Source organism: Hipposideros armiger, unplaced genomic scaffold, assembly GCF_001890085.2.
Source record: "Hipposideros armiger isolate ML-2016 unplaced genomic scaffold, ASM189008v1 scaffold_311, whole genome shotgun sequence".
Lineage (NCBI taxonomy): Eukaryota > Metazoa > Chordata > Mammalia > Chiroptera > Hipposideridae > Hipposideros > Hipposideros armiger.
The window spans coordinates 1,176,075-1,202,509 of NW_017731661.1; the positions used below are offsets into that span (position 1 = coordinate 1,176,075).

At 35.1% G+C, this 26,435-nt stretch overlaps 1 protein-coding gene across 8 annotated transcripts in view; it reads left to right on the forward strand.

Moving 5' to 3' along the window:
- ATRNL1 (attractin like 1) overlaps positions 1-26,435 on the forward strand; it is a 625,874-nt gene that overhangs the window by 158,039 nt on the left and 441,400 nt on the right. For all 8 annotated transcript variants that reach the window (XM_019660096.1, XM_019660098.1, XM_019660101.1 and 5 more), the window contains exons 20-21: positions 3,713-3,806; positions 25,692-25,744. In XM_019660096.1, coding sequence (XP_019515641.1) covers positions 3,713-3,806; positions 25,692-25,744 — 147 coding nt within the window. The remainder of the gene's footprint in view (positions 1-3,712; positions 3,807-25,691; positions 25,745-26,435) is intronic.

Consider the following 26,435-nt stretch of genomic DNA (forward strand, 5'->3'; position numbering starts at 1 on the left):
ATAAATAAAATAACATACCTGATATTAATTAAATATATATGTCTATATAAATATTCTATCTATATGTTCTATATAGATAGAATATATAAATAGCTATACATAAGTAGATAGATAGATAGATAGATATTTAATAGTAATAAAAAACTCATTTTCCAGTTAGGAAAAAAAGAGTTCTTTCAACATTGTGGCAGTTCTATGTTTTACCTTTGTTTTTTATGAGCAAAATTTTTTTTTCTTTTTGGCATATTAAGAATATCTGTCCATAGCAGACTTTTACAGATTATTTGATCTTTAATAAACACACTAGGCATTGACACAGATATTCTCTGAGACTAGAGAGTAGTCGATATGGAAACTAATTAACTTCTTTCTCTGTGCTAGGATGGGAAATTTTTTTCATTTTAAACTCTTCTCACATATTGCAGGTTGTTCACAGAAGCAGAAAGTTTATAACCAAATGTATTTGAGCATTTCTTAATATAAAAGTAAGAAGTTTAATTCTCTCAAACTGGGAGCATTGACCTGAATAATCTAAAGATGCAGATAAATGAAAATCACTTGACACGGAAACCTTGGTTTTATTAGTTGTTTTGACAAAACAAAATTAATGATTTGCATTTTCTGAGTATCCATTATCATGCTGTGTGTCAGAGAAAAGCCAACCTGAGATTTTAAATATTCCAAAGAGAGGCCATTAAATGAATAATTATATGTAGGTATTTAGTATATGGTATAGGTAGGAAGTTACCCTTTGATCAAAGAAACTGTTCAGAAGAGCATTTTTATATAAATTGAATCACATTAAGAAAACCAAGAAAGCCTTTTTAAATTATGCAGAGCTGCCTATTTCAAGTACATAATTAAAAAAAGAAGGTTCATTGCCTAGCTTCTATAATATTTTTAGCTAGTTTGTACTGTCTCAATACTAATTTTTTGAAATCCTTTGTTTCCTTGGTGAAGTGTTCCTCTCAGATACTCTTATCACCCTAAGTTTTCTTCACTCCATCTTCTCAAGATCTTTTCATCCCTTTGGCTCACATAGAAGGCATTACAAGAACAAGAAGCCCTGAGACTATGCAAACTGGTGTATTTTCACTGACACTAAGTCAGGTATTTCAGGGTGACCTTTGACTGGAGGCAGCAGGAGACACAGTTTTCTGCTTTTCCTGTTAGATGCCTTTTAGAGGCCTGTGGGCTGAGTCTCATGAAAGAAACTGCTAGAGAAATAGTCCCTGAACCTTTGAGTGCTGGGCAGCTGTGTTGGCTGACTTTAGCCTCTTCCTTAAACCTATCCCCTTCCTTAACATCATCCTTCCTATGTTTAATTGGCACAAAGTTTTACCTTCCGTCCTAACTTAAACTAAACTTTGACTTCAGCCTTTGGCATTTGGTTAGTGTTGAATAACCCTTATAACATTTTTTTTTTCTATCCTTGTTTAGTTTTGGTTATTGATGTTGCAACTTTTATTATTGGGGACAGAAATATCGTGTGACCACACAGTGTCCCTCTAGTGTATGTCTGGGCTATAAAATCTTCATCATCATATAAAATTTGCCAAAGAAAAGCTACTGTATGATGATTTCACAGGTGCTTATTCAGCAATAAAAGATAACCTCAAATGCTGACAACAACAGAATAATTTGAACACTCATGAAGTATAAATTTTAAACAATTGAATTTAAAATACATTTGTGCCATTTTAGCCCGAAGTATAGCACCACAAGGGAATTCTCTCAAAATGAGCTTATGTTAAAAGGTATTTTAACGCAATTTTTTTTGTCTTAGAAATTATTAAAGCTACTATAAAATGATAATTCTTTTAAGAAACTGTGCAAGTGTTAACTTTTATCCAGCTCTGCCGTAAAGGATAAAAGGTTCATCCAAGTTTTAAAATATTAATGTGCATCATTTTTTAGTGAACCTCTGAATATAAGACAGTATTAATATGAAACTCTGCAGGTTAATATGAAAAGATATTATGGTATATTCACTCCCTGCTTATGGAGTTACATGGTATCCGTACACGAGCATCTTAATGTCCCTTTATTACTCGATGCTAGTTTCCTTTATTCCTTGCATTTCTGCACCTTTTCATTCATTTCTGTAATTCTCACATTTTGTGTTTCCATAGCTAATTCTACAAACCTTAAAGAAAATTATGCTGATTTATTTAAATATTTTTTATGAAGAAAAATTTACACTTTTATGTAGAAATCTCTTCTAGAGAAAAAAAAATAGGTTCTTAAGAATCTACCCAGTACCAACTTATTTTTTATGACTGTTTAGGGGTATGTGTAGTTACTTTACATTAATTATTTTTTCAAAGCAAATAATCATAAACATTTAGCAAGGAGATTTGTGTTCTAGAATATTTTATATTTTGATCAAAATCAGTGGCTCATGAGCTTGTTTTTATGTGTATGGGAATCAGGAAAAGACCACATTATTTCATTTTTATCAATAGAATGGTTTAACTAGCTGGTGGTTTGCAGGAACACAGTAGTTCTCTTTAAACATTTTTAAAACGACTAGTGACATGGTCAGCCTTCTCTCTTTAGAATATGTCTCAGGACTGGAGAATGAATTGTAGCCTAGAAATGCTGAAAGTGGGAAGATCAGATATGTGATTGTACTGCCGTCAGTGAGAACATGTGAATGTCAGTACTTGAACGATGGCTATCATAATGAAAAGGAGGGGACAGATACAAGAAATTTGTGCATGTAGAACAGGGTGAAGGAGGTCAAGTCTATGGTGATGGAAGGAGAACTGACTCTGGGTGGTAAATACAATGTGATATATAGAAGATAGTATAAGTGTACACTTGAAATCTATATAATTTCACTAACCAATGTCACCCCAATAAGTTTAATTAAAAAGAAAAAAACTAGAACCTACCAACTGATTGTATGTTGGTCACAATAATATGTGAGGTTTGTGTCCTAAATGATTGGAACACTGGCATTTAACAAGGAATTCAACATAAGAAAACAAGACCGGTTCATATGCACCAAATCGACTGTGTGTAACTATTATACCATGTTATGTTTCAGTTAGTAGTCTGGAAAACAGAACTGAGAACGATCTCAGAAGCTTAAAAGAACGATTTGGGGAGCACAGAAACAGACATGCATTTTTACACAATGTATTTATTATTGTTAGCTGTTGGAATAGCAAAAGTTATACCTGTATTTATTAAGTACTTGATATGTATTAGGTATTTTAAAATATATTATCTCATTTAATTCTCACGTAAATCCTGAGAGCTAAATATTATTATTGCCCTTTTACAGATGAAGAAACTAGCCTAGAGAGGCTAACTCAATTGCCCAAGGCCACCTATCTAGTGACAATGTAGATGTACATTTTGAAGCTAAGCTGTTTGACGCCAGACCTCTTGTTCTCTTTGAGAACCGTTTCATTAAGTAGACGTCCAGATTAGAAGTGGGAAGAAGCCCGAAGGAGAATGAGGAAGATACTCAGATCTGTCCCAGACTTCAGAATAGCCTGAGGACTTTAAAGGGTTCCACAAAAGTTTTCAATAGATGAATTTACTTCCCTTTAATGAAAAATAACATATGGTAGCCCTAGCATCTGGATGGCAAGTGGAAAATACTTGGTATAAAAATAAGATAGTAAACTCTTCCCAGAAAAGCAAAGCCCGTGTTTGTGATGGAGAGAATATTCAATATCATTTCGGTTTTGACTTACAGCTTGCACATGCAGTGGACATGCAAATATTTGCCATATGCATACAGGAAAATGTTTCTGCACAACTAAAGGAATAAAAGGTGATCAATGCCAACTGTAAGTAAAAATGACTTTTTAGAATTTATGTGGATTGAATTTGTGCTGTACAACTAATTTTTGTAGGTTTTCCCTTTTATGTTTTGTGTTGTGCTAGTTAAGCAACCAGTATTATTGAAAGCTATGTTTTCTTGCATTCTATCAGTTCTCATAAAAAAATTAAGCCTTTTAAAATGACAGTTTTGTGGAGGCTGAAAAACAGAGCACATAGAATATGTTTGTCTTTGCTCTCTTTCTCAAAAAAGAAACTTTCTTATTTTTTCTGGAAAACATGTTACACATCAAATCTGCATTGTTATCTTTATAATTTTCCTGCATATTTTGTTAAGTAAGTTTCTCCAAATTCCATGTCTTATGCCTTTCATTATTGATTCTCACATTTGTAGTCCTTTATGTGGTTTCTTATACGCATCTTTTTCTCAGCTGCGTCAGTGCACGTGCACCCACTTCTTTTCTTACTGCACTCTCAGTAGTTCTGAGTGGTTGTTGCCTTTTTATAATTTAGTTGTTATTCTCAAGATTTATGCCCTTCAAAAGTAACTTGAAGAGGCGATTGTTGAATGTTATTTAATTTTTTTCTTTTTTTTAATTTGTATACACCATACATTATTAAAAGTGTTTTTATAGTTGTGAGTTGTATATATGTGTGTGTGTATATATATATATATATATATATATATATATATATATATATATGCAAGCACTTATGTTTATATTAGGTATAAATATACTATATTTGATACAAACCATAAATGTCAACTATAATACAGTTATAAAATTAATTTTCTCCAAAACTATAATTATATAAAAAATTACATCCATAGAAGTCTGTTAACAATGGAAAATGATCATTTTGTTTTTATTTAGAATGAATGTATTTTTGCTATAGAATTATCCCTGAGCATTTCAGGTTAGCTGATCATTCATGTCTTTGCCTGAGGTATTAGGTTTTCAAGTTCAGAGAAGGTGAGCAGAACCAGTTTTTATACCTTCTCCATAGTCTAAACTTAAAAATGAGATCAGAACATAAGGTTATAGGGAAATTCCTATTAAGGAAGACTATTTTCGTCTCAATACCAATGGAATTAAATCAGAGATCTTTGCTCTAAGACAAAAGGATGCCTCCAGTATTTTGCATCACTAAGTACTGGTTGTCCTAAGCAGGCCCAACTTCATAGGCATATGACTTGCACATTTGCACAGGGCCTCATGCTTAGAAGGGCATCGTACTTGGTTTAATGCTCTACTGTCGCCATCTTGAAATTCTTGATAAATTTTTAACAAGAGTCCTACGTTTTTATTTTGTACTGTTCCTTGTTTTCCTCTCCCTACTATGAGTTATGTAGCAGGTGCTGGACACAAGCAACAAATGCTTTATTTTTGCTCTGACATTCCATCATGATTATTATTAACACTGACATTTTAAATTTGTACTGCATGTCTGCATAAATGATATAGCCATCCATAATAATTATCTCTTATGTGATTTAGTAGCTTAGTAACATTTTGGTTTTTTCTCCAGATGAGAGAGAACAATATTTTAATTCATTGACTCATGGGCTTGTAAGCTTACATATACAGAGTTACAGGGTTTGGAACATGTATGAAATATTCAAAAAATAAATTATATAGTTCTGAATGATGAAAGTACATTTTGTCCTAGTTCTTATTTATGATTTTTTATAAGCAGAGGAAAAATTGATTTTTCTACTAATTTATAAAGAATTATTGTGGATTGAACTATATTCATTACTTTTTTGTTTTATTTAGCTAGCTTTTGAGTATGGGGCAATGAAAGATAGGTTATGGTTCTTCGAGCAGTAATTTCCTATAGTGTGCTTATACTGGAAAATAAGCTCTTGCTAGGAGCAAAGCTAGTCATTCAAATCAGTAAACAGTGGTGAAATGAGTGCTTGGTATTATTAATGAAGATAAATAACACATGGTTATTGCTTAGAGTATCTTTCAGTCTAGCAGTGAAGACACTAGCCAAAATGTAATATACTAATTTGAGATGCTTATCAACCCATCCCTCTTCCCAGGATAATTTCTGTTTGGCTTTAAGTATATAATTGGACATCACATATTCTTGTATATTTTTCCTAAGCCCCCCAAACTGAAATTGGTTCTCTTCCTATTTGTTAACCTTTTCCTTGCGTTATCTGTATACTTGCCTTGATCCTTTACTAGAGTGGAATTCTTTGGGGACCATTGCATCAGTACCATGATGTCAGTGTTCAGTAAATGTATTTAATGGAATGGAATGAAGAGAGTATCAAGCTGGGACTGAAAAGGGAGTGAATAATTTATCTTGGCGGGATTAGGGAAGTCTGAACAGGAGATATTTGAGCTGGAACTTGAAGGAGGAGGTAAATTGTTTTGGGTTGAGAATATAGTAAACAGTAAAGCAAAAAAGGTGAAAATCAACTAGGTCAAAACATTTCCAATGTTTGCTCAAGGATGTACAAGGTGTGACCAATCAATAGTGAATGTTTAAATAATAAAAATTTATTACAGTAAAAGACTCATTGCCATTAATCCCCCCTCGTTTCAAACACACTTATACCATCATTCTTGCCACTTTCTGAAGCAGTCCTGAAAGTCCTCTTTCGTGAGTGTCTTTAGTTGCACTGTTGTGGTTGCCTCCATGTCCTGAATCGATTCAAAACATTTACCTTTCATGGTCATTTTGACTGTGGGGAAGAGCCAGAGGTCACAGGGTGCCAGATCCAGTGAATAAGGTGGATGAGGACACACTGTAATGTTTTTATTTGACAGAAATTGCTGCATACCAAAGCGATGTGTGACACGGAGCATTGTCATGATGGAGGATGATTTATGGCACACTTCAAAACACACCTTCTCTCAGGGCCGGCCGAGTGGCTCAGTTGATTAAGAGCTCGCTCAAGAGTTTGAGCTCTGAGCAACAGCGGTTCGATGCCCGGTCCGAGCTGAGCAGCCGCTGAGCTGCCAACAGGTGGCAGGATGGCTCAGCTTAAAAACAACAACAACAACAACAAAATAAACACACCTTCTCTCAACCGTAGCTCACACCTGACTGACTGTACCGAACAAGTTGAAACTTGTCGCACACTGTTACTAAGGTTTGACGCGCCACTTCCCAAACTGAAGATTCCTGCCTTTCAGTTGGATGGCACTTGGCAGCAGCATTCACCGTGTTTTTTTTTATCACAGCAGAAAAGGCTCCGTGTCACACATTGCTTCTGGTATGGCAATTTCTGTCAAATAAAAACATTATGGTGTGTCCTCATCCACTTTATTCACCAGATCTGACACCGTGTGACTTCTGGCTCTTCCCCAAAATCAAAATGATTCAGTACATCAAGGCAGCCATGACAGTGCAACTAAAGACACTCATGAAAGAGGACTTCCAGAACTGCTTCAGAAAGTGGCAAGAACGATGGGATAAGTGTGTTTGAAGTGAGTGGGAGGATTATGAGGGGGATTAATGGCAATGTGTCTTTTACTGTAATATTTTTTTATTTAAACATTCACTGTATTTTGTGATCACACCTTGTACATTGGTTAGAATGGCTTTAATGCAAAATATTGATAATACCAAGTGTTGGGAAGAGTATTAGAAAGCTGGAAATCTCTTATAATGCTCATTGGAATGTAAATTAGTAAAGCCATTTTGTAAAACATTTTGGAAGATTCTTCTAAATAATAAAAAAATATGCTTTTGATATGACCCAGAATTTTAGTCCTATGTATGTATCCAAGAAAAATGAAAACGTATTTCCACAAAAAGACCAGTGCCAAAATACCTTGAGAACCTTATTCATAGACAGCAATAACTGGAAATACCCCAAACATACATCAAGTGATAAATTGATCAACAAATTGTGACACATCGATACAATGGAATATGCCTCCCAAGATGAATGAAGACTACAAGATGCGGCCACATAGGTGGACCTCAAACACGTAATGCTAAGTAACAGACAAAGACGACATGTTGTGTAGCTCTGTTTATAAGACATATCTAGAAAAGCAAAGTGATAGAGACAGAAATCAAGTAAGTCCATGTCTGGGACTTGGGATGGAATTGGAACTGACTGCAAAGGGCCAGCGGAAACGTCTGTGGGAGATGGAAATGCTCTTGAACCGGATTGCGGCATGGCGGCATAAGTCACACGTTTTCTAAGAATCTCCTTCTCTCCACGACCACCTGATAGCTGGGGGGCCCTGATCGAGTTATCTGACCTCTTCATAAATGATTTCCCTCAAGCCTCCAACGGGGATGTTTAGGATAAGTTAGAATGACAATGTGGACGTTCTCAGCAGAGTGTGTCGCACATTGTCAGCTAGTAGAATCTGAATCGGTTTCTCTGGACCTTTGTTTATCTGCTCTACTTGCCAAAACAAAATCAATATTTATAGTGCTGAAGTGTTTGTAAGCTGTTACATTTTAATTTACCATGCTTTATAAAAATAAACCGCACTTTCCAAACAGTATCAAAGTTTGATAATAGATGAAGTAAACTTTTAGTTATGAGTTAGTTTCTATCCGCTGAATAATCATCGTCTAAATGCTCAGTGTCATGAATCCATAAGCAAATGTTAATGTTTCTAATGAAATGAGAAGCAGCCAAGAATCTGCCATTGGACTAGGACAGAGTCACTATGTGTTATGATATGTGCTCTTACAAGTGCTTAACCTTGGACTGTATTCAGGAACTGCCCTTGAGTTTTCCCGTTTCTTCTTTATGGTTAATATTTTCCAGTTTTTACCTTAGTATCTACAGCAAAAACAGTTTTCCAATCACATCACATTAGTCCAATATTTCCTTCTAGAAAGAGTAAGCAAAAAGAGAAAACTTAAAAACCCTGCAAGCCGTTTGAACACAGCAGAGCCTCATCAGCAGGAAGACTGGTGGCCAGAGTTAAAACGCGTCACGATAAGGGTGTACCAAGTGGGGAAGGTCTGCCCAGCTGTGAGAGATCTCAGAGGGAATTTGGCTAAATAGGTTTTAGATATCTTGATGAAATGTTCTGTGGCTGCACCATAGATGATAAATATAAATAATCTCTAAGCAGAAGTGTATGGTTTTGATATTCTTTTGGTGTGGCAGATTAGTTTAAGTCAGGATCCCCAGAAAATAAAGCCTTGGGGAACTCATACAGGATAACGCATTTTGGGGGCAATTTCCAGGACAGTGAGAGTTTGGGGAAAAGAGGAATGAGGAAAGGAATAAAGCTGATCATAGTATTATGGGATGTCCCGTCTACAGCCTNTGCAACTAAAGACACTCATGAAAGAGGACTTCCAGAACTGCTTCAGAAAGTGGCAAGAACGATGGGATAAGTGTGTTTGAAGTGAGGGGGAGTATATTGAGGGGGATTAATGGCAATGTGTCTTTTATTATAACACATTTTTAAAAATTTCAACATTCACGGTATTTGTTGATCACACCTCATATAGAGTTAGAAAGAACATCATCCCCACCTTTACAATGAAAGAAATAAAAACTAGGCAAATTGCAAATTCGTGAGTTTGCTTGAAGCCATTGGACAGCTGAGATAACAGGGTAACCAAATGGCCAGAAAGCTAAAGAGAAACAAGAACTTTCAGGTGGAGGTGGGACATGCACATCGGCTTACCTGGAGTGAAACCGACTGGAAACTTAAGAGTTCAGCCGAGGTGTTTAATAAATCAGTGCTGAGTGTGCACTGTCAGGAGAGTGAAAGGCTCCTGGGGCCACAGGAATGGTGGAGTCCACACTCTCTTTGGAATTTTTTTTTTCCCAGAAATCCCACCAATTGCTCATGGAAAAATTGGAGAAAATTTTAAGAATGTGTTACTCGTGCTATAAGCTGGGGAAGGACAGAGAAATGGCAGACACAGTGGGTGGGGCTTTGATAATGAGATCGAAATATAATCTTAAAAGAGGCACCAATTACTCATCTTGCCAAGGTAATGATAGTTCTCATTCTGTCCCTGGCCTAAAACATAGTTGGAACTCAGAGTTGGTAACTAAAAAAATGAATTTAGTGACAATATGAACTCTAATATAAATATGTAATGAGTAAAGTGGTGTTTCCTATGAAAATTGTTTACCTTTAAGGAGCGACATGTGGACTAAAGAAAATAGAACCTATTATTTTTGTAAAATTTACTATGTGAAGGTAACACAAGTTGCATTTTGTAAAGTATAGTGTTTGTTACTCAACCAATTCATTTCCAAAGTAATAGAGCAAAGAGGGTCAGTAGTATTTATCATCTTTTAACCTTCTAACAACGATTGTGTTAGAAACTGATGTTCCTCAATGGGAAATCAAAGGGAATGGGATACAAACAGATGAAAGGAGTTTATTTGGTGAAATCTTGGCAGATCCTTACAACGCATTTTGCCAACTGCCTTGGCTCTCGTGGTTGCACCAAAGCTACAGTAGACACTTCCTGTACTTTCCCGGAGTCCACAGAAAGCATGAGAACCTTTGTTCCGTTTTACTTCTGAAGCTACTCATTTCTGCCCAGGTGCAACCAGGAAGTAAGTATAGTGCAGCTAATGCCAATGTGGGTAATCCTTAGCCAGTGAAGAGTGGGAGTTTTTCCTACACTTCCCACTTTGTCACTCATGCTTCCTGAGAGAACTGCTCTTGGCAAGTACCCACATCCAAGCCCTTATCTCAACATCTGCTATAGAGGTAATCCCAACTAAGGCAGTTGCTACTGGAAGTGGCTCAAGATAACAGACCTGCAGCATGGGATTTTATTATTGGATGGCTTATCAGATGGAAGCAAGCACCACAATGCTAATGGTGAGTCGGGGGTAGTGATTTCCAGGTGTGCTATAGTGTAATGATTATTGAGACTATTAACTGGGTTTGATAAGATCAGCTATAGATTGAAGCAGATATGCTAGTTTATGCAGCAGCTTTCGCATGTGAAAGTTATAGGGAGATCGTAATTATCATTGTGAACTTGGCTGGCTTTTGTTACTGCCATAAAGCCTTAAATAAGGAGGCTTCCACCCACTCAGGGCACACTGAACATCAGAAGGCCTTCGTGACAGCATTTAAAGACCCGCATTTTCTGCAGTCAGAGAGCAGAATATGTTGAAAATTATGCCCAGGATTTAATCATAAGGTTGGCTGACTGCAAAGGAAACTGAAGGCTCAGCTGTGACATTTTGCCCATGCCAGAGTCACTGCTTAATGAGGAGGCCTGCAAAGGCAACACTTATGAGTATGACCTTGGAACCCTGACGCCTAGATTTCCTGGAACACTCCTGGCTGGAAGAAGTCCTCCGTCATTTGCTAGAGTAGAGTAGCTTCCCTTTCCCTGGAGACAATGCAGAGATTTCACGTGAGGGTTATGTTTCATAACACCATGCTTGTCCGCCAGAGCATTCCCTGCTCCCGCTCACTGTCTGCACATCAGTAAGGACTATCGGCTCTCAGCAACGCATGAGTGGGAAGCCACAATCTCTGCCATAGGAAGAGGTCGTTTATTCACTGAGAAAGTTACAGGGCCTGGCAAAATGCAGAGGCAGCAATCAGCAGTGCGTATGTCAGCATGGACTTGAGGGGGTTGGATCAGCAGGCATGAAATGGAAGACTGGGAAAGGAAGACTTCGTTTCTGTGGCTCCCCTGTGACCCAGGATTCCCTGTTTTAGCCAGTACATCAGAAGTGGCTGATGGCTCTTTAAAGTGTAGGCGTGATGACTGCCTCTCATAAACGAGGTGGGGAGATGCTGGGACTGTCTTGGGCAAGTTTTGAGCAGTGTTGTCAGAAAACTCAGAAAATTGGGTGTATTGGAAGGCATGTACTTCATAATATCAGACAGCCTATGCTCCATGCTGGTAGCACTCCCTAATTTAAGATAATTCATTATGAAAATCCATAGAGTTCTAGAAGGTGCTGTTCCATCTCCAGTGAGAACCACTGACCTAATACATTAATGTTTTTCTTTGTCAGCCAAAACACTTTGAGCTTCATATTGACTTTGTACAAGACATAAGAGCACTTTATTGACTTCTGTTGGAATTTAGATGCTTTCTGGTAATTAGATTAGACAAGGTCTAATCAAGGGTCAATCCAGAAAGATGTTTTTCAATTGTTTTTGGTTTTTAATTCACATAAAGGAAATGTTAAGATAAAATTTCTCAATGGTGTCTTCTGAAATATTAATATGACTCCTTAATATACTACTACTCCTTAATAGTAATAATACACAGAAAACTAACCATGTTTTCTTGAAGGTCTCCCAGAATACTTCCTTCCCTAAGACAATAAGGAATACAATAGTAAGGGGACTGCTGGGGTCTGTGAAACTCAGCGCTGGCTATTCTCTGTACGTCAGTAGACAGTAGAAAATGTTGCCAATGAACTGGCCTCCCTAGAGTTAATGAGTATGCCAGGATTCCAGTATCAGGGAGGCCAGGGAGTGACATTTAATTCTTAAATGTAGATATCGTTACCTTACTAGTCAGCAAGGCCAACAGGGGATGCTGTTAGCAAGGGCATATGGTAATATCTATGCGCGTTCTGAGGGATGAGTTGAATTGGCAGCCAACTAGATTATTTACTTATATCACCAGAAAAAAATCATGACCTGATAAGCAGAAGGTTTATGTCAGCTACCCCAGTGGAAAATTGTGACTCATAACTCTTTCTGTGGTTCTGACCTGAATCTGGTTCCTAACCCCATCCATTAAAGTAGAGGTTTGGGTTTCGTGAGACAATACCCATTACATCTCATCTGTAGACACAATAAATATTCATGCACTCTTTCTCCAGTGGAACCTCAAGCCATTTAGTAGATAATTGGTTACTGGGAAAGGCAATGTGCGTACTTTTGAAGGGCTTTTGGATAAGGTATTTGAACTGATATCGATCACTAAAATAACATTAATTTAACATTAATTTATTCACTTAAAATCTGTGTATTATTACTATTAAGGAGTAGTAGTATATTAAGGAGTCATATTAATATTTCAGAAGACACCATTGAGAAATTTTATCTTAACATTTCCTTTATGTGAATTAAAAACCAAAAACAATTGAAAAACATCTTTCTGGATTGACCCTTGATTAGACCTTGTCTAATCTAATTACCAGAAAGCATCTAAATTCCAACAGAAGTCAATAAAGTGCTCTTATATCTTGTACAAAGTCAATATGAAGCTCAGAATGTTTTGGCTGACAAAGAAAAACATTAATGTATTAGGTCAGTGGTTCTCACTGGAGATGGAACAGCACCTTCTAGAACTCTATGGATTTTCATAATGAATTATCTTGAATTAGGGAGTGCTACCAGCGTGGAGAGATGAAGAGTCACAGCCACTGGGTCAAAATGGGAACTTATGGAGACCAGGTGGTAAAATGGAATTTTGGTCAAAATCTGTTTGAGTACATCGGGTGTGCAGACTCACTCTGTGGTCATTTCCCCTGCCCCTAAATGCGTAATTGGAATGGATACATGTAGCAGCTGGCAGACCCCTCAGAGTGGCTTTCTAACCTGTGGTAACAAAGAGTCATTCAGGTAGGAGGGGCTAAGTGGACGAAGTCCCTGAAACTCCTCCTATTCAGTCAGGACCCAGTCAGGGTGGGAAATTAGAGATGAGAGATCTCATGCCAAGACAAATAACAGACTGCTAAAACGGAGAAAATGAAGAAGTATGATGTTCTCAACTATGAGCTTGATTTTATTGGTAAGTTGGAGCCGAAATAATTCCCTAGGTTAAAATACAGACAGGAATATGATGAAATGTCACGAAATATGTTTTCTGCCTTAAAACCCCACCACATATCAAGTCATAATGCAGTTTCTGTTACTTTAAAAGACCTTGGAAACTATATCATTTTTTAGACAAAAGGAAAGAGAGGATAGAATAGAAAAAATATAGAAATACAAGAGCCAGTGGAGATGTGCTAGAGGCTTCTGGGAACATTGTCAGAATATCCTGTTGAAAAACAATTGGGGGCTGGCTGAGTGGCTCAGTTGGTTAAGAGCTCGCTCAAGAGTGCGAGCTCTGAGCAACAGTGCTTCGCGTCCCGGCCCGAGCTGAGCTGCTGCTGAGCTGCCAACAGGTGGCAGGATGGCTCAGCTGAAAAAAAAAAACCAAACAAATGGGAACCCCAAATAAATGTTAATATGTAATTTTTACCACATAGATTTTATATCATAGTGCTACCAGTTTTTTTAATACATAGGATATGAATAATATAACAATTTTAATCACTTTATTAATGAAATCCAGTATTATTCATAAGTGGATACTACTAATAATATTTGATTCTTAGTCTCTTAAAATGAGTCTCAAATATTCTCTTAACATGTGGCAAATTTAGAGATATGTTTGGTGTATACCACGAAAAGGATAGCTATTGGTGATGAGGTTTTCTGAAGTGATGAACACATTTGTTAAATTCTGAACATAATTATATATGGTCTGTTTTCAATTTACATGGTAGTTGCATTCCTTGAAAATTTAGTATATCTTATAAACATGCAGAATGACCCTGTGGTTACATGTAAAATGAAGTTGCATTCTCGGCTCAAATAATTATGAACAAAAAGTCCATTTTCCATGTTATTCAAAAGTTGTGTGGGATTTGGATCATGTTTTTTGTTTTGTAGGGTTGCCCTGTGCATTCGGGATGTCTGTCATCCTTGGCCTCCCTTTCAGCAAGTTCCATCAGAGCTCCATAATTATGGAGATAACTAATTGTTATCCTTACATTTATCGCCTGTGAGAGCCACTGACCTAATCAATTAGTGTTTTGCTTTACCTAGCCAAAAACATTTTGTTGTTTCATTTATTGCACATAAGATCTTATAGCAATTTACTGACTTCTGGAGAAAATTGTGCGTGTGTGTGTGTGTGTAGATAAATAGATGATATTGTTAGATATTATGTCGGTACATTAATCATAATGGATAGGTTGATCCATAGTCATGTTTTACATTTTATCCACAGTAAATTGAAGGTAAAATTTCTCAAAAGCATTTGAATTTATAAATATAATTGCCTGAGATATATACACTATTACTAAGCAGGATCTTGTAAGTTTGGTAAATTAGTTCATAATTGAATTCCCTTTTATCTTCCTTATACCTTTCGTCCTTACATATCCCAGCTTCTTCACAGCTACTTACGTTAAGCTTAAGACACTGGTTCTCAAAATTAATGTGAAGAAGAATCTCCTGGAACATAATGACTTAAACACAAGGATGGGGATCAAAATTTTGCTTTCCTACAAGCATTAGAAGTGACTGTGAAATAATAGTACTTGATGCTCTTTGAGAAATATTGCCATTGGAAGATCCCCCTGAGCATTTTACTCCCTAGTTTACCTTTAGGTCAGCAATACCTAAGATTATTACCCATTTTAATCTATTTTGTTACATATAGCCATTTTAGGAAGATCAAACTTGTGCCATCTTTTCTAGTCTAGTTTCTGGCACATAGCAAGGGCTTTGTGAAAAAAAAAATAAATGAATGTATCTTAGGATCTTTGTTTTTCCCAATTATTCCTCTCTTTTTTTTTTAAGTATAATATTTTATATTGGAAATGGGGAAAAACAGTACCTCTCTCATCTCTGTGCCTTAATCTACATTAAATGAATATACAAAGAATACAGAGGAATCATTTGCTGTACAACTTGCCTTTTATACTGCATCTGATTTGCATATAGATTATCAGCTTCATAAACACATTTGGATAAGCAGCTGGTGAATATAGTCATCAAATACTGACACTAAATATTGTTATATTTTTTCTAGGTCGTTTTTGCCCACTGCAGTTGCAACTGCAGACAGAGCTAATGGTTTGCTTGTGCCGATGAGCCAAGCAGCCTTGATATCTAAGAAATCAGACACATGAGGAGCTCCTATGCTTGCTTTATTCTGAAAACATTTATTCAGTGAGAGGCCATAAGGCAGTACCAACAGCCATAAATCTCAAAATACCAGTTCAGAAAGCATGTAACTAATTTAATTTAAGCTTGCCCAGTATGAAACCAGATTTGGTAGTCTGTAACTCCTACTTCCAGGAAGGTTCTCTCCTGGTAAGAAGTCTGACTTGAGCTAAAAAACTTCCCACGTCAAGTAAATGCTTGAGTTCATTTGCAATATGTTTTCCTTGCTATATTCTTGGATTTTTAGGAATGCACTTCCGAATCTGTTAGCTCTGCCATCAGTCTTTCTAAGTCATCAGTTCAGTCAGAACTGTACTAGATTGAATTTCATTTCGTTGTCAATTGTGAAGACTTTCTGAACACAGTTAGGCTGTGTTTCCCAGTTTCTATTACAGTTAGGTTGGAGGTCATGTAATTGGGTTCTGACCAATAGGTATAAGTAATGTCCACCACTCTAGGCCTGGCTCATAAAACGTTTCTGAGCCATACATCCTCTCTTTCCCCATTCAACAGTTCAGTGGAGAGGAAGATGAAGACCTAAAAGATGGCAGAGCTCAGCAACAGCCCAGGTCCTGACATACTGCGTGGAGCATGACCTTTTCCCCAACTCCACCCTTCTGCACTGGGCTGTGCCTTAAGCTACAATCAAACTTTTATTGTGTAAACTAATGAGATATTAAGGTTGTTTGTTGCAGAAGTTAGCATACCCTTTCATGAGGAATTACTATTCCCTAGCTTGACATTCTTGATTATTGCCCTTTCATTTAAATAACCTTCAATAACCCAGTTCATTCAGTGTGACTTCTGGGGTTAGGTTAGTGAAGTGTCTGTGGCGTGTCGAGGGTTAAATTGTTCTTTGATCCCCATTCATCTCTTAAAACTTTGGCAAACATTTTGTTTCTACCTCTTTTATCATAGTTATTCTCATTGAAGGCTGTCTTAGGAGACTTTAGCATAGTCCTTGATCTCCCCTTGATTATTGCATTAACATCTGGCATAACAAAGTTAAGTGGTTTTAACTCCTGATAGTCAGAATAGGCCGTATAACTCATAGAATTGGGATTGTTGGTATAAAGTAAGTGCACAATAAGGATCAGTGTGGAATTAAGGTATAGGATATACTAATTATAAGTTGGAAATCATCACAAAAACAATCAGACTTAATATGCCAAAGAAAGAGAATGCTCTTTAAGCTTTCAATTTATTTTGGCCAGTCTTCTTTATTTATTATTAAAGATTATCTGGAAATAGCAGAAGATCAAATAAATAATCTCTTAGTACGTATGTCTAATTTAACCTTCTGTGAAAAAATAAATTACAGTAAATTTCAACATTTTAATGTAGAAATACACCTGGTATATATGTAGATGTTTTATCAAAATATGTACACATTTTAAATGCATATGTGTTATAAGATGAATGACTGCTCTACACTCTTAAATCAGTTTGATTCATTTCTGGGTGCTCCAGTGCAGTGGCTACATTGTAGAATTCAGCAATCTTAATTCTAGGGAAAAAAAGATAGATCATTGAAAATAATTCAGTACAATCTCTTTCTCAAATAATTTTTTGTGTCTTGCTTTGACACTTGCAGATGCAAATATAATAGCCTCTATTTTTATTAATGTTCTTCCTCTTCCTCATTACTGTCAATGTTGTCATCATTATAGTTAACGTCTGGAACGCTACTAAATGGCTGTCTCTGGGTTGAGCACTTGTATTTAATTCTTATAACAATTCCATAAAGTAGATAATATTTTTATCCCTATTTCACTGTAAAGGAAATTGAGACCTATAAAAGTTAATTTGTCCACCTTCACAATCTAGTTAGCGTTGGAGCAGGATTTCCACCTAGGTTTCTTTAACTAAAAAGTCAGCGCTCTTTCCCGGTTGTTTATCCCTCATTTCCTTATTAAGAATAATTGGCAACAATTGAAGCCCTGTGTCCACTTTGTCAGAAAATGTATGAACAGTATTTATGAGCTCTATATTATCCTACCTTTTAATTTCCAAATTCTAATGTAAAATATTTAGTAATTAATTAATTAAAATTATATATTCTTTGTGTAGCAAAAATTCTTAATACTGTATTTTCTCCTTAGGGGAAGCATTACATAATGTAGAGGTTGATTTCACTCCTCAGAGACTTGTGCTGTAACTGTGCTGAGCTTCAGATTAATCATTATTCAGTTTGTATTTTTTAATGGAAATATTTTCTAAATTATCAGTAATTTCAATTTTTATTTTATTTTGATCCAGTAATTATTTTTAAATTTTGAAGACATTATATTGTTGTTTTTTTGTCCTTTCAATGACTTGTTTTGTAAACCTGGATTTTTTTTTTTCCATAGACTTGATTTTTTAGAGCAGTTTTAGGCTCAGAGCAATATTGATAAGAAGGTACAGAAATTTCCCATACACCCCTTAGCCCCACACATGCATAGCTTCCCCCATCCCCACATTGTTACAATTGATGACCCCAGAGCCCGTAGTTCACCTTAGGGTTCACTCTTGGTGTTGTACATTCTGTGGGTTAGGACAAATGTGTAATTTGTCTCACCATGATAGTTTCACTGCCCTAAGAATTCTCTGTGCTTCTCTGATTCATCCCTCCCTCTCCCCTAACTCCTGGCAGCCACTGCTTTTCTTACTGTTTTCATAGTTTTGACTTTTTCAGAATGACATATAGTTGAAATCATATAGCACATAGCCTTCTCAGATTGGTCCCTTTCACTTAGTCACATGCGTTTATGTCTTTCATGTCTTTTCATGACTTGATAGCTCATTTCTTTTTACCGCTGAATGATATTCCATTGCCTGGATGTACCAGCTTGTTTATCCATTCGCCTCCTGGAGGACACCATGGTTGCTTCCAGTTTTTGGCAATTATGAATAAAGCTGCTATAAAGCTGCTATTAACATGTGCAGGTTTTTGTATGGACATAATTTTTCACCTCCTATGGGTCAATACAAAGGAGCATAGTTGCTGGATCATATGTTAACAGTATATTTCATATTTTAAGAGACTGCCAAAATGTCTTTGAAAGTGGCTCTACCATTTTACATTTCTACCAGCAATGACTTAGAATTCTTGTTGCTCCACATTCCACATACTTGGCAGCATTTAGTGTTTCAGTGTTCTGGATTTGGACCATTCTAATAGGTGTCTAGTGTCTATGGCTATATTCTTTTGTGTCTAGTCTTTCACTCAGCATAATGTTTTGGTATTCATCCAGATTGTTGGACCTGTGTAGCTGTAATTTGATCCTTTTCAGTGTTGTATTTTATTGTATGATTGTATCACACTGCAATTACTCATTCTCTTATTCTCCTACTTGACAATCATAGTTTTATTTTATTTTTTTACTTTACAACTAATGAGCTTATGAGTATCCTCATATATGTCTCCTGATTTACAAGTACATACATTTTTGATGGGTATGTATTAGATATCCATATTTTTTCATTTTAGAGGGTTAACTTTTGTAAAATTGTTATATCAAATTATGCTACTTCCAGGGCCATAAGAGTTTTGTCCTCTTGACAATACTTGGTGTTATTAAGACATTTTAATTTTAAGGAATCAGATGGTGTGCAATTGATATATTGCAATTTAAATTTACATTTTCTTAAGAACTAAAGGAATTCTTTAGTTCTGAAAGGTTTAATCTTTAAAAGGTTTCATATGTTTAATCAATAATTGAATTTCTTTTTTTAAGAAATACTGCTCTTTCAAGTTTGTGTGTGTGTTTTTCCTGCTGGATTCACTTTTTCTCAGTCATTTGTAATAACGCTTGCTACATTCTAGATGCATGTCTTTTATTGGTGATATGTGTGGTAAATACTACTTTGTGATTTGGGTTTTTACATGATTTTTTATGTCTTTGATGAAGAGAAGTTCTTAATTTTAATAGCCCGATATATCAGCCTTTTCCACATGGTCAGTGCTTTTGGGGAATTTAGTTCCCCCGTTATAAGGTAATATCATCAAGGCAGCCAGTTGGTTCTAGATTTTTAATTGTGGAAATGTTTTAATTATTTCTTTAAAGTAAGATATAAAATATTCAATTTATTTAAAAGATGTAAACTATTCAGATTTTTAATTTCTTCTTATGCCTATTTTATTCTTTGTCTTTAAATTTGGTTTTCTTTCTTTTTTACTAGTTTTACTATGATATTCTTGGTTACTACTATTATTTTTTCATTTACCATGGATTTCAGAAGTTGTGCCAGTACCCTTCAAATGTTATATCTTCTCCCTTCTTTCTGTATTCTTCTTTTGGACTCCAAAATACTGTATCTTTTGTGTCTTTTACATATTTTCCACTCTTTCTGGATCTGTTTTTCAGTTCACTTTTCTCTTTTCTACGGTGTCTAATTTGTTGTTAATCTCATCCACTCAGTTCTTAGTTTTGGTTGTTGCATTTTCATTTTGTTGTTTTTACAATGCCCAGTTTTTTAGACTAAATTCTTAACTTTATATTATAGTCTTTTATAGTTTTAATTTCCAAATTTTTTATGCAAATTTTTAATCCTGTCTGTTACCTCCTCCCATATAATATAGTTATTTTACAGCCTGTCTCTTTTCCTAGATATTTGAATTTCCATGACTATTTTCATCTTTTCTTTCTTCTGCTCCCTGTTGTTTTCTTATTGATTTCCAGGCTTGAATAGTTTTTATTATGTACTAGATATTATATTTGTAAAATATTTATAGGTAGTTTGAGACCTTAGATGAAGTCTTTCTCTAAAGAGAATTTAATTTTCCTCTGTGCCTGAGGGCAGTAGTACTTTAAGCATTTGCTGGGATAAGGGTGGTTCAAAGTAGATCTGCAGCCTCTGGAAGGCCCTTATTCCTAAGATTACCCTTTGCAACTTAGCTCACCAACCCTGGGTGGACCTAGACTCCAATCATTTTTCCTGCGAAATACTGTTTTCTTCTATAATCAGAGACAAAGGGATAACCCAAATGATTCAACAACCTAGGGTTCCATCTTTCTTGGTAACTCTTTTTCTCTCCAGTGCTTTTGAAGCATTAAAAAATAAAAATCTACCTTTTTTAGTTGTTTTCACCTTATTTAGTTAGTTCTACTTACCATTACTGGACTCTGAAATCCCTAAATAGCCTTATCATTTTAGAACCTGTACCTCCTGTACTGTTTGAGGATTTACCATACCTTCATGTCTGAATGTTTTTGTTTTTTTTCTAAATAATTAATTGTCTTTGAAATATGGTGTCACTATTGATACTGTGATACTCCTTAACATATTTTTGTTCATATTATATGCTCTGATTTTTATGAGTTTGTTTAGGGGAAGAACAAAGCAAAAGCAAGTGTGTTTTATCTTGTGTATAATTTTCATAATTTCTTGTAAAATATGTGAATTTATTTATCAGGTTCTCAACTGTTTTAAATTGTGCGATTATATTTAAAAATTGGAGCAATTAGATGTCCTCTTTTCAGTTTCTGAGTAGAAAAATTGTATCTCATGCTAAGATTGTGTGTGTGTTCACGTAAATATGTATGTATTTAAATATTTAAGTCAATAAGAACAAAATGACATGCTGTATTTTAACACTTAGAAATGTGAAATTATTTTATATTTTGTTTTTTAAAAAGTGGAATTTATAATGTAATGTGGTCATTCACATAAATGTTAATCATTAGTTAGGTGACATGTAATGACAATATTTACCTTTTCAAAGTCCCCGCTAAATATTTCAGCCTAAATCTGTCTCTGAAAAGGTCTGGTTGTTTGCTTAGTTTGCTTAGTGGGAATAGAGAATAATTATCTCTTTACTTAGACACAGAAATACTTTGAAGTTATGTTTTAAATTAAGCTATGCAGAAGACTTCTGAAGCTTTTAATGTTTGTATCTAATCTTTATACAGAAGGATTCTGAATTTTAAAAACATTACTTAGCTTGTCTATCAGAAATATTAATGTAATTTATAGTACAATATTAATTTGTTTAAAGCATTATTTATATCTACACATTTCCCTTCATAATCTCTTTATCTCTTATAATCTGAGTTTGAATTTGATCATGTAATTTAACTTCTCAAATTACTTATTATGTGAATTAGATTAGTACATGTTCATATCTAGAATAGATATACTGTTATATATTATAATAAAAAAATTTACATATAACCAAAGTATTATGATGGGAAGACCCTAAAATGACTACCAATGATCTCTGACTTCTGGTATTCACACTATTTTATAATTCCCTTTGAGTGTTGGTAGGACCTGTGACTTGCCTTTAAACGAGAAAATATGGCAAAGGTGGTGGGATATCAGTTCTATGATTATGTTACAGTATATGATAAAGGTGATAGTATGTCACTTCCATGAATATGCTTTAAGTCTGTGTCTTGCCAAAAGACTTGCTCTAAAGAAATTCTCCCTGTTGAAAGAAGTAGGTGGAGCTGATGGCATCTTCTAGGAGCTGAGGGCAGCCTCTAGCCATTCATAAGAAACAAAGGCCTTCAGTTCTTTAGCTGCAAGAAAATAAATTCTGCCACCAACCTGAGGGAGTTTAGAAGTAGGGACATCCCCACTCAAGCCTCTGCTGAAAGCCCATCCCCAGCTGACACCTTGATTGCAGCTCTGCAGAGGACCCTTGCTCCAGCCAATACCTTGAATGCATCTCCCTGAGGCTTTGAATCAGAGAACCCAAGTATTCCAGACTCCTGACCCACTATGCTGAGACTCTGACACAAAAATTGTGAGATAATAAATATGTGTTGATTAAAATCACTAAGTTTGTGGTAACTTCTTACTTGGCATTAGATAACTAGTACAGATATATCTAATTATTATTTTGTTCACTAAATTATATATTTCTGTACAAAATATCTACTGCATACTTTAAGTTCTTTCAAACTATGAAGGTAATCTCTAGTCTAGAAAGAAATTTTACTTTTTGTATTACAAAACACAGTGGTCTGTTACAGAATAAAACACAGTTTAAAACATTTTTTTATTAATCTGATTTTTTTATATTCATGTATGCACAATTGCCTTAAGAAATAATTTAGAATTTTCTTTATTTGTAATAATGCTCTCTTCTTTTGTTGAAAATAGTTGTTTGTGAGGTCCTCCTTTCCAGTACTTTAACTTGCATTTATTTATGACGTCTATAATGAAATCGAAGATTATGATACTCTTGATTCCAGATCACATTATTATATAAGTTACATGAAAATCTATAATGACTATGCCAAACATTTCAGTACATGAGTTCATTTTATTTATAATACGAGGTTGGATAATTAAGTTCGCAAACTCATCCTAGAAAAAGTATTACATACCTCATTGGTGAATATCACTAGAGTCACCTTCAAAGTACTCTCCTTGGGAAGCTATGCACCGATGCCAGCGCCTAGTCCACCCTTCTAAGCAATTTTGCAACTCTTTTTCTGGAATGGCCATCAGAGCTGTCGTCATATTACCCTTCATGTCCTGAATGTCATCAAAATGTCTCCCTTTCAATATTTCCTTTATCTTTGGGTAAAGAAAGAAGTCACTGGGGGCCAGGTCAGGTGAGTAGGGAGGGTGTTCCAATACAATTATTCATTTACTGACTAAAAACTCCCTCACAGACAGTACCGTGTGAGTTGGTGCATTGTTGTGATGCAAGAGCCGTGAATTCTTGGCGAAAATTCAGGTCATCTAACTTTTTCACGCAGCCTTTTCAGCACTTCCAAATAGTAAATTTAGTTAACTGTCCAGTTGGTACAAATTCATAATGAATAATCCCTCTGATAGCAAAAGAGGTGAGCAATATCTTTGCAACAAGTTTGAGGGCGTAATTGTCATACCTCATAGATTAGCATAAATATTTTTATCAATTGGTTTTGGCATGTAGGAAATGAGATGGGAAGGTCATTTGTTTGCATAGCACAGTATTGGGTATAAGTGATACATTTATACATACATTTATTTGAGATTCCATTTATTTCATCCCTCGCAATGAAGATATTTTCCTGTGGGTGGTGACTCTGCTATTACAATGCATTCACTAGTAAATAAGGTCTTGGATTTTGATCAGAGATGACAATTATACCCGAATTCTTTATTTTTTGCCTTTTTTTAAGTGAATTAGACTGGAGACAAATTTATCTGATAGGACATGACATATTTACTAGAAGAAAAAATTAATTATTCTTGCCTGATCTCAGTCATTGCTCTGATGATTACCATCTCCCGTACTCCTCTGCATTTAGCAGTGCGTCCTTAGCATTCTCCTAGAAGCGAGATCTCCCCCTTCTCCACCATTAGTTTATTTTTGCTATGAAATCATGACTTCTTACTTTCCCTAATGGTTTATAATTCACTGCTGGACTCCACATTTGACAATCTAAATATCCCATATTTGGCCAGTGGGAGCTAGTTCATGCTGGCTCTTGTGTTTTTGTGACATGCACCCATTGTTTTGTGAATGCTTATACTAACCTTTTTTGCTATCAGAGGGATTATTCATTATGAATTTGTACCAACTGGACAAACAGTTAACCAAGTTTACTATTTGGAAGTGCTGAAAAGGCTGCGTGAAAAAGTTAGACCTGAACTTTTTGCTAACAATTTATGGCTCTTGCATCACGACAATGCACCAGCTCACCCAGTGAGGGAATTTTTAGCCAGTAAACAAATAACTGTACTGGAACACCCTTCCTACTCACCTTATCTGGCCCCCAGTGACTTTTTTTTTTACCCAAAGATAAAGGCTATATTAAAAGGAAGACATTTTGATGACATTCAGGACATCAAGTTAATATGACAGCTCTGATGGCCATTGCAGAAAAATAGTTTCCAAATTGCTTTGAAGGGTGGATTAGGCACTGGCATCGGTGCATAGCTTCCCAAGGAGAGTACTTTGAAGGTGACTCTAGTGATATTCAGCAATGAGGTATGTAGCACTTTTTTTAGGATGAGTTTGCAAACTTCATTTTCTGACCTCATACATATATACTTGGTACAAAGTGATGGGATTTAAGGAGCTGACACTATAGGAAGGTACAATAGTATAGGAATAATACAGATTGTGAAGTGCTTAATCCAGCAATAATGAGTATGATGATTTTCTAAAGCTAGAAAACCACTATATAGCACATATTTTAAAAGTAGCCTTTGGGGAAGTCACAGAAAAAAACCTAACTCCCAAAGTTTCTTAGTTTCACAGAGAATAAAGTTAGTGGTATAAAGAGTTATCATATTTCTACTTTAATTTTGTAGTTACTATAGAAAAGTATTTACTCTTCAACTCATTTTTTACATGAATACAAAAACTAGCATGGTTGAAAATGCATTCACTATGTAACCTGATTAGGTTATTATTCTCAACTGGTTGGTCCTTCATTAATTGAAATATGTATGCATTAAAATTATTTCTCTGTTCTAACTACTAAAAATGAAGACGTTTTCAGAAGGTCTATCTCATCTATTAAACTTTTACATATAATGTAAATATTAAGTCACTTTATTTAGTTACCCTGTTGTATACATTTTATAATTTATTTTGGAGGATTTTCTAGGAAATAGCACTATGCAAAACCAAGCTATATCTCTGTTAGGCAATATCAAAGAATACCAGAAGTAAAAAAATGATGTGGATTTAGTAATTTTCACAATTTTCTTTCTCTACTTACAAATGACTCTATATTTTAATCCAGACTTTTATTTCCTTCTCATACTATTAAGGAAGACTATATATCCCAAAATTCATAATCTTATCCCATCTGCCTTGCAACATCCCCTATTATTCCTGTCATGCATGTTTATTTGTCTTCTCCACTTACTTGTTCTCTCACTCATGCTTGTATATAGGCTTTCTACATTAATTCTTTTGAAGATTTGTTTTTAAAACTTCAATTAATGCTATAGTTTTTAAAGGTGTTTTAATATAGTTTAATTTTTTGCTTAAGAAAAAAATGAGACTTTTGAATTTTGTTGTTTAATAGTAAATGAGTTTTTGTATTTCTACAGATGTGACTCTGAAAATCGCTATGTTGGTAATCCACTTAGAGGAACATGTTATTGTAAGTATTTGCATTTTAAAAATTTTAATTAATTGGTTTGGATTATTAGTTTTAGGTGGTTTTGTAGATTATAAAATTCATTATGAATAACTGATGCTGTCATTATTATGTTACCATTTCTATGTCTTAAATCTTATTATGCAACTCCATATAAAGGCAATCAATGTCTTTTTGCTATATTTTCTTAATTGTATTTGGTGCATTTTTTTCTACTCTGAAGCTTAATGTAGCAATAGATCTTGTTCTGTACATGGAACAAAATACAGAACTTGAGTACACTTAGCTGAACTTTAATGCAATGTTTTTCATTATGATTAAATTTTGAACATAGAAATTTTTGTGATAGATTTTTGCAGGGGACAATTTTGGTCATTATTAAAAAGTTGCACTGATTTTGTATTGAAAGATACTTTCATTGGGTAATGATTATATGATGGTAGAAGTGTATTCAACTTTGTAAGAAACAACCAAACTATTTCCCAAATGGTTGTACCATTTTACATTTCTACCAGCAGTGTATGAAAGGTTTGCTTCTTCCAAATCTCTCAGTACTTTGTATGATTAGTCTTTTTAATTTTAGGCATTCTCATAGGCATCTAATGGTTTCTAATTCTCACTTTATTTTCATATCCCTGTTGACTAATAATGTAAGCATTTTTTCATGTGTTTATTTGCCATATGTATACTTTAT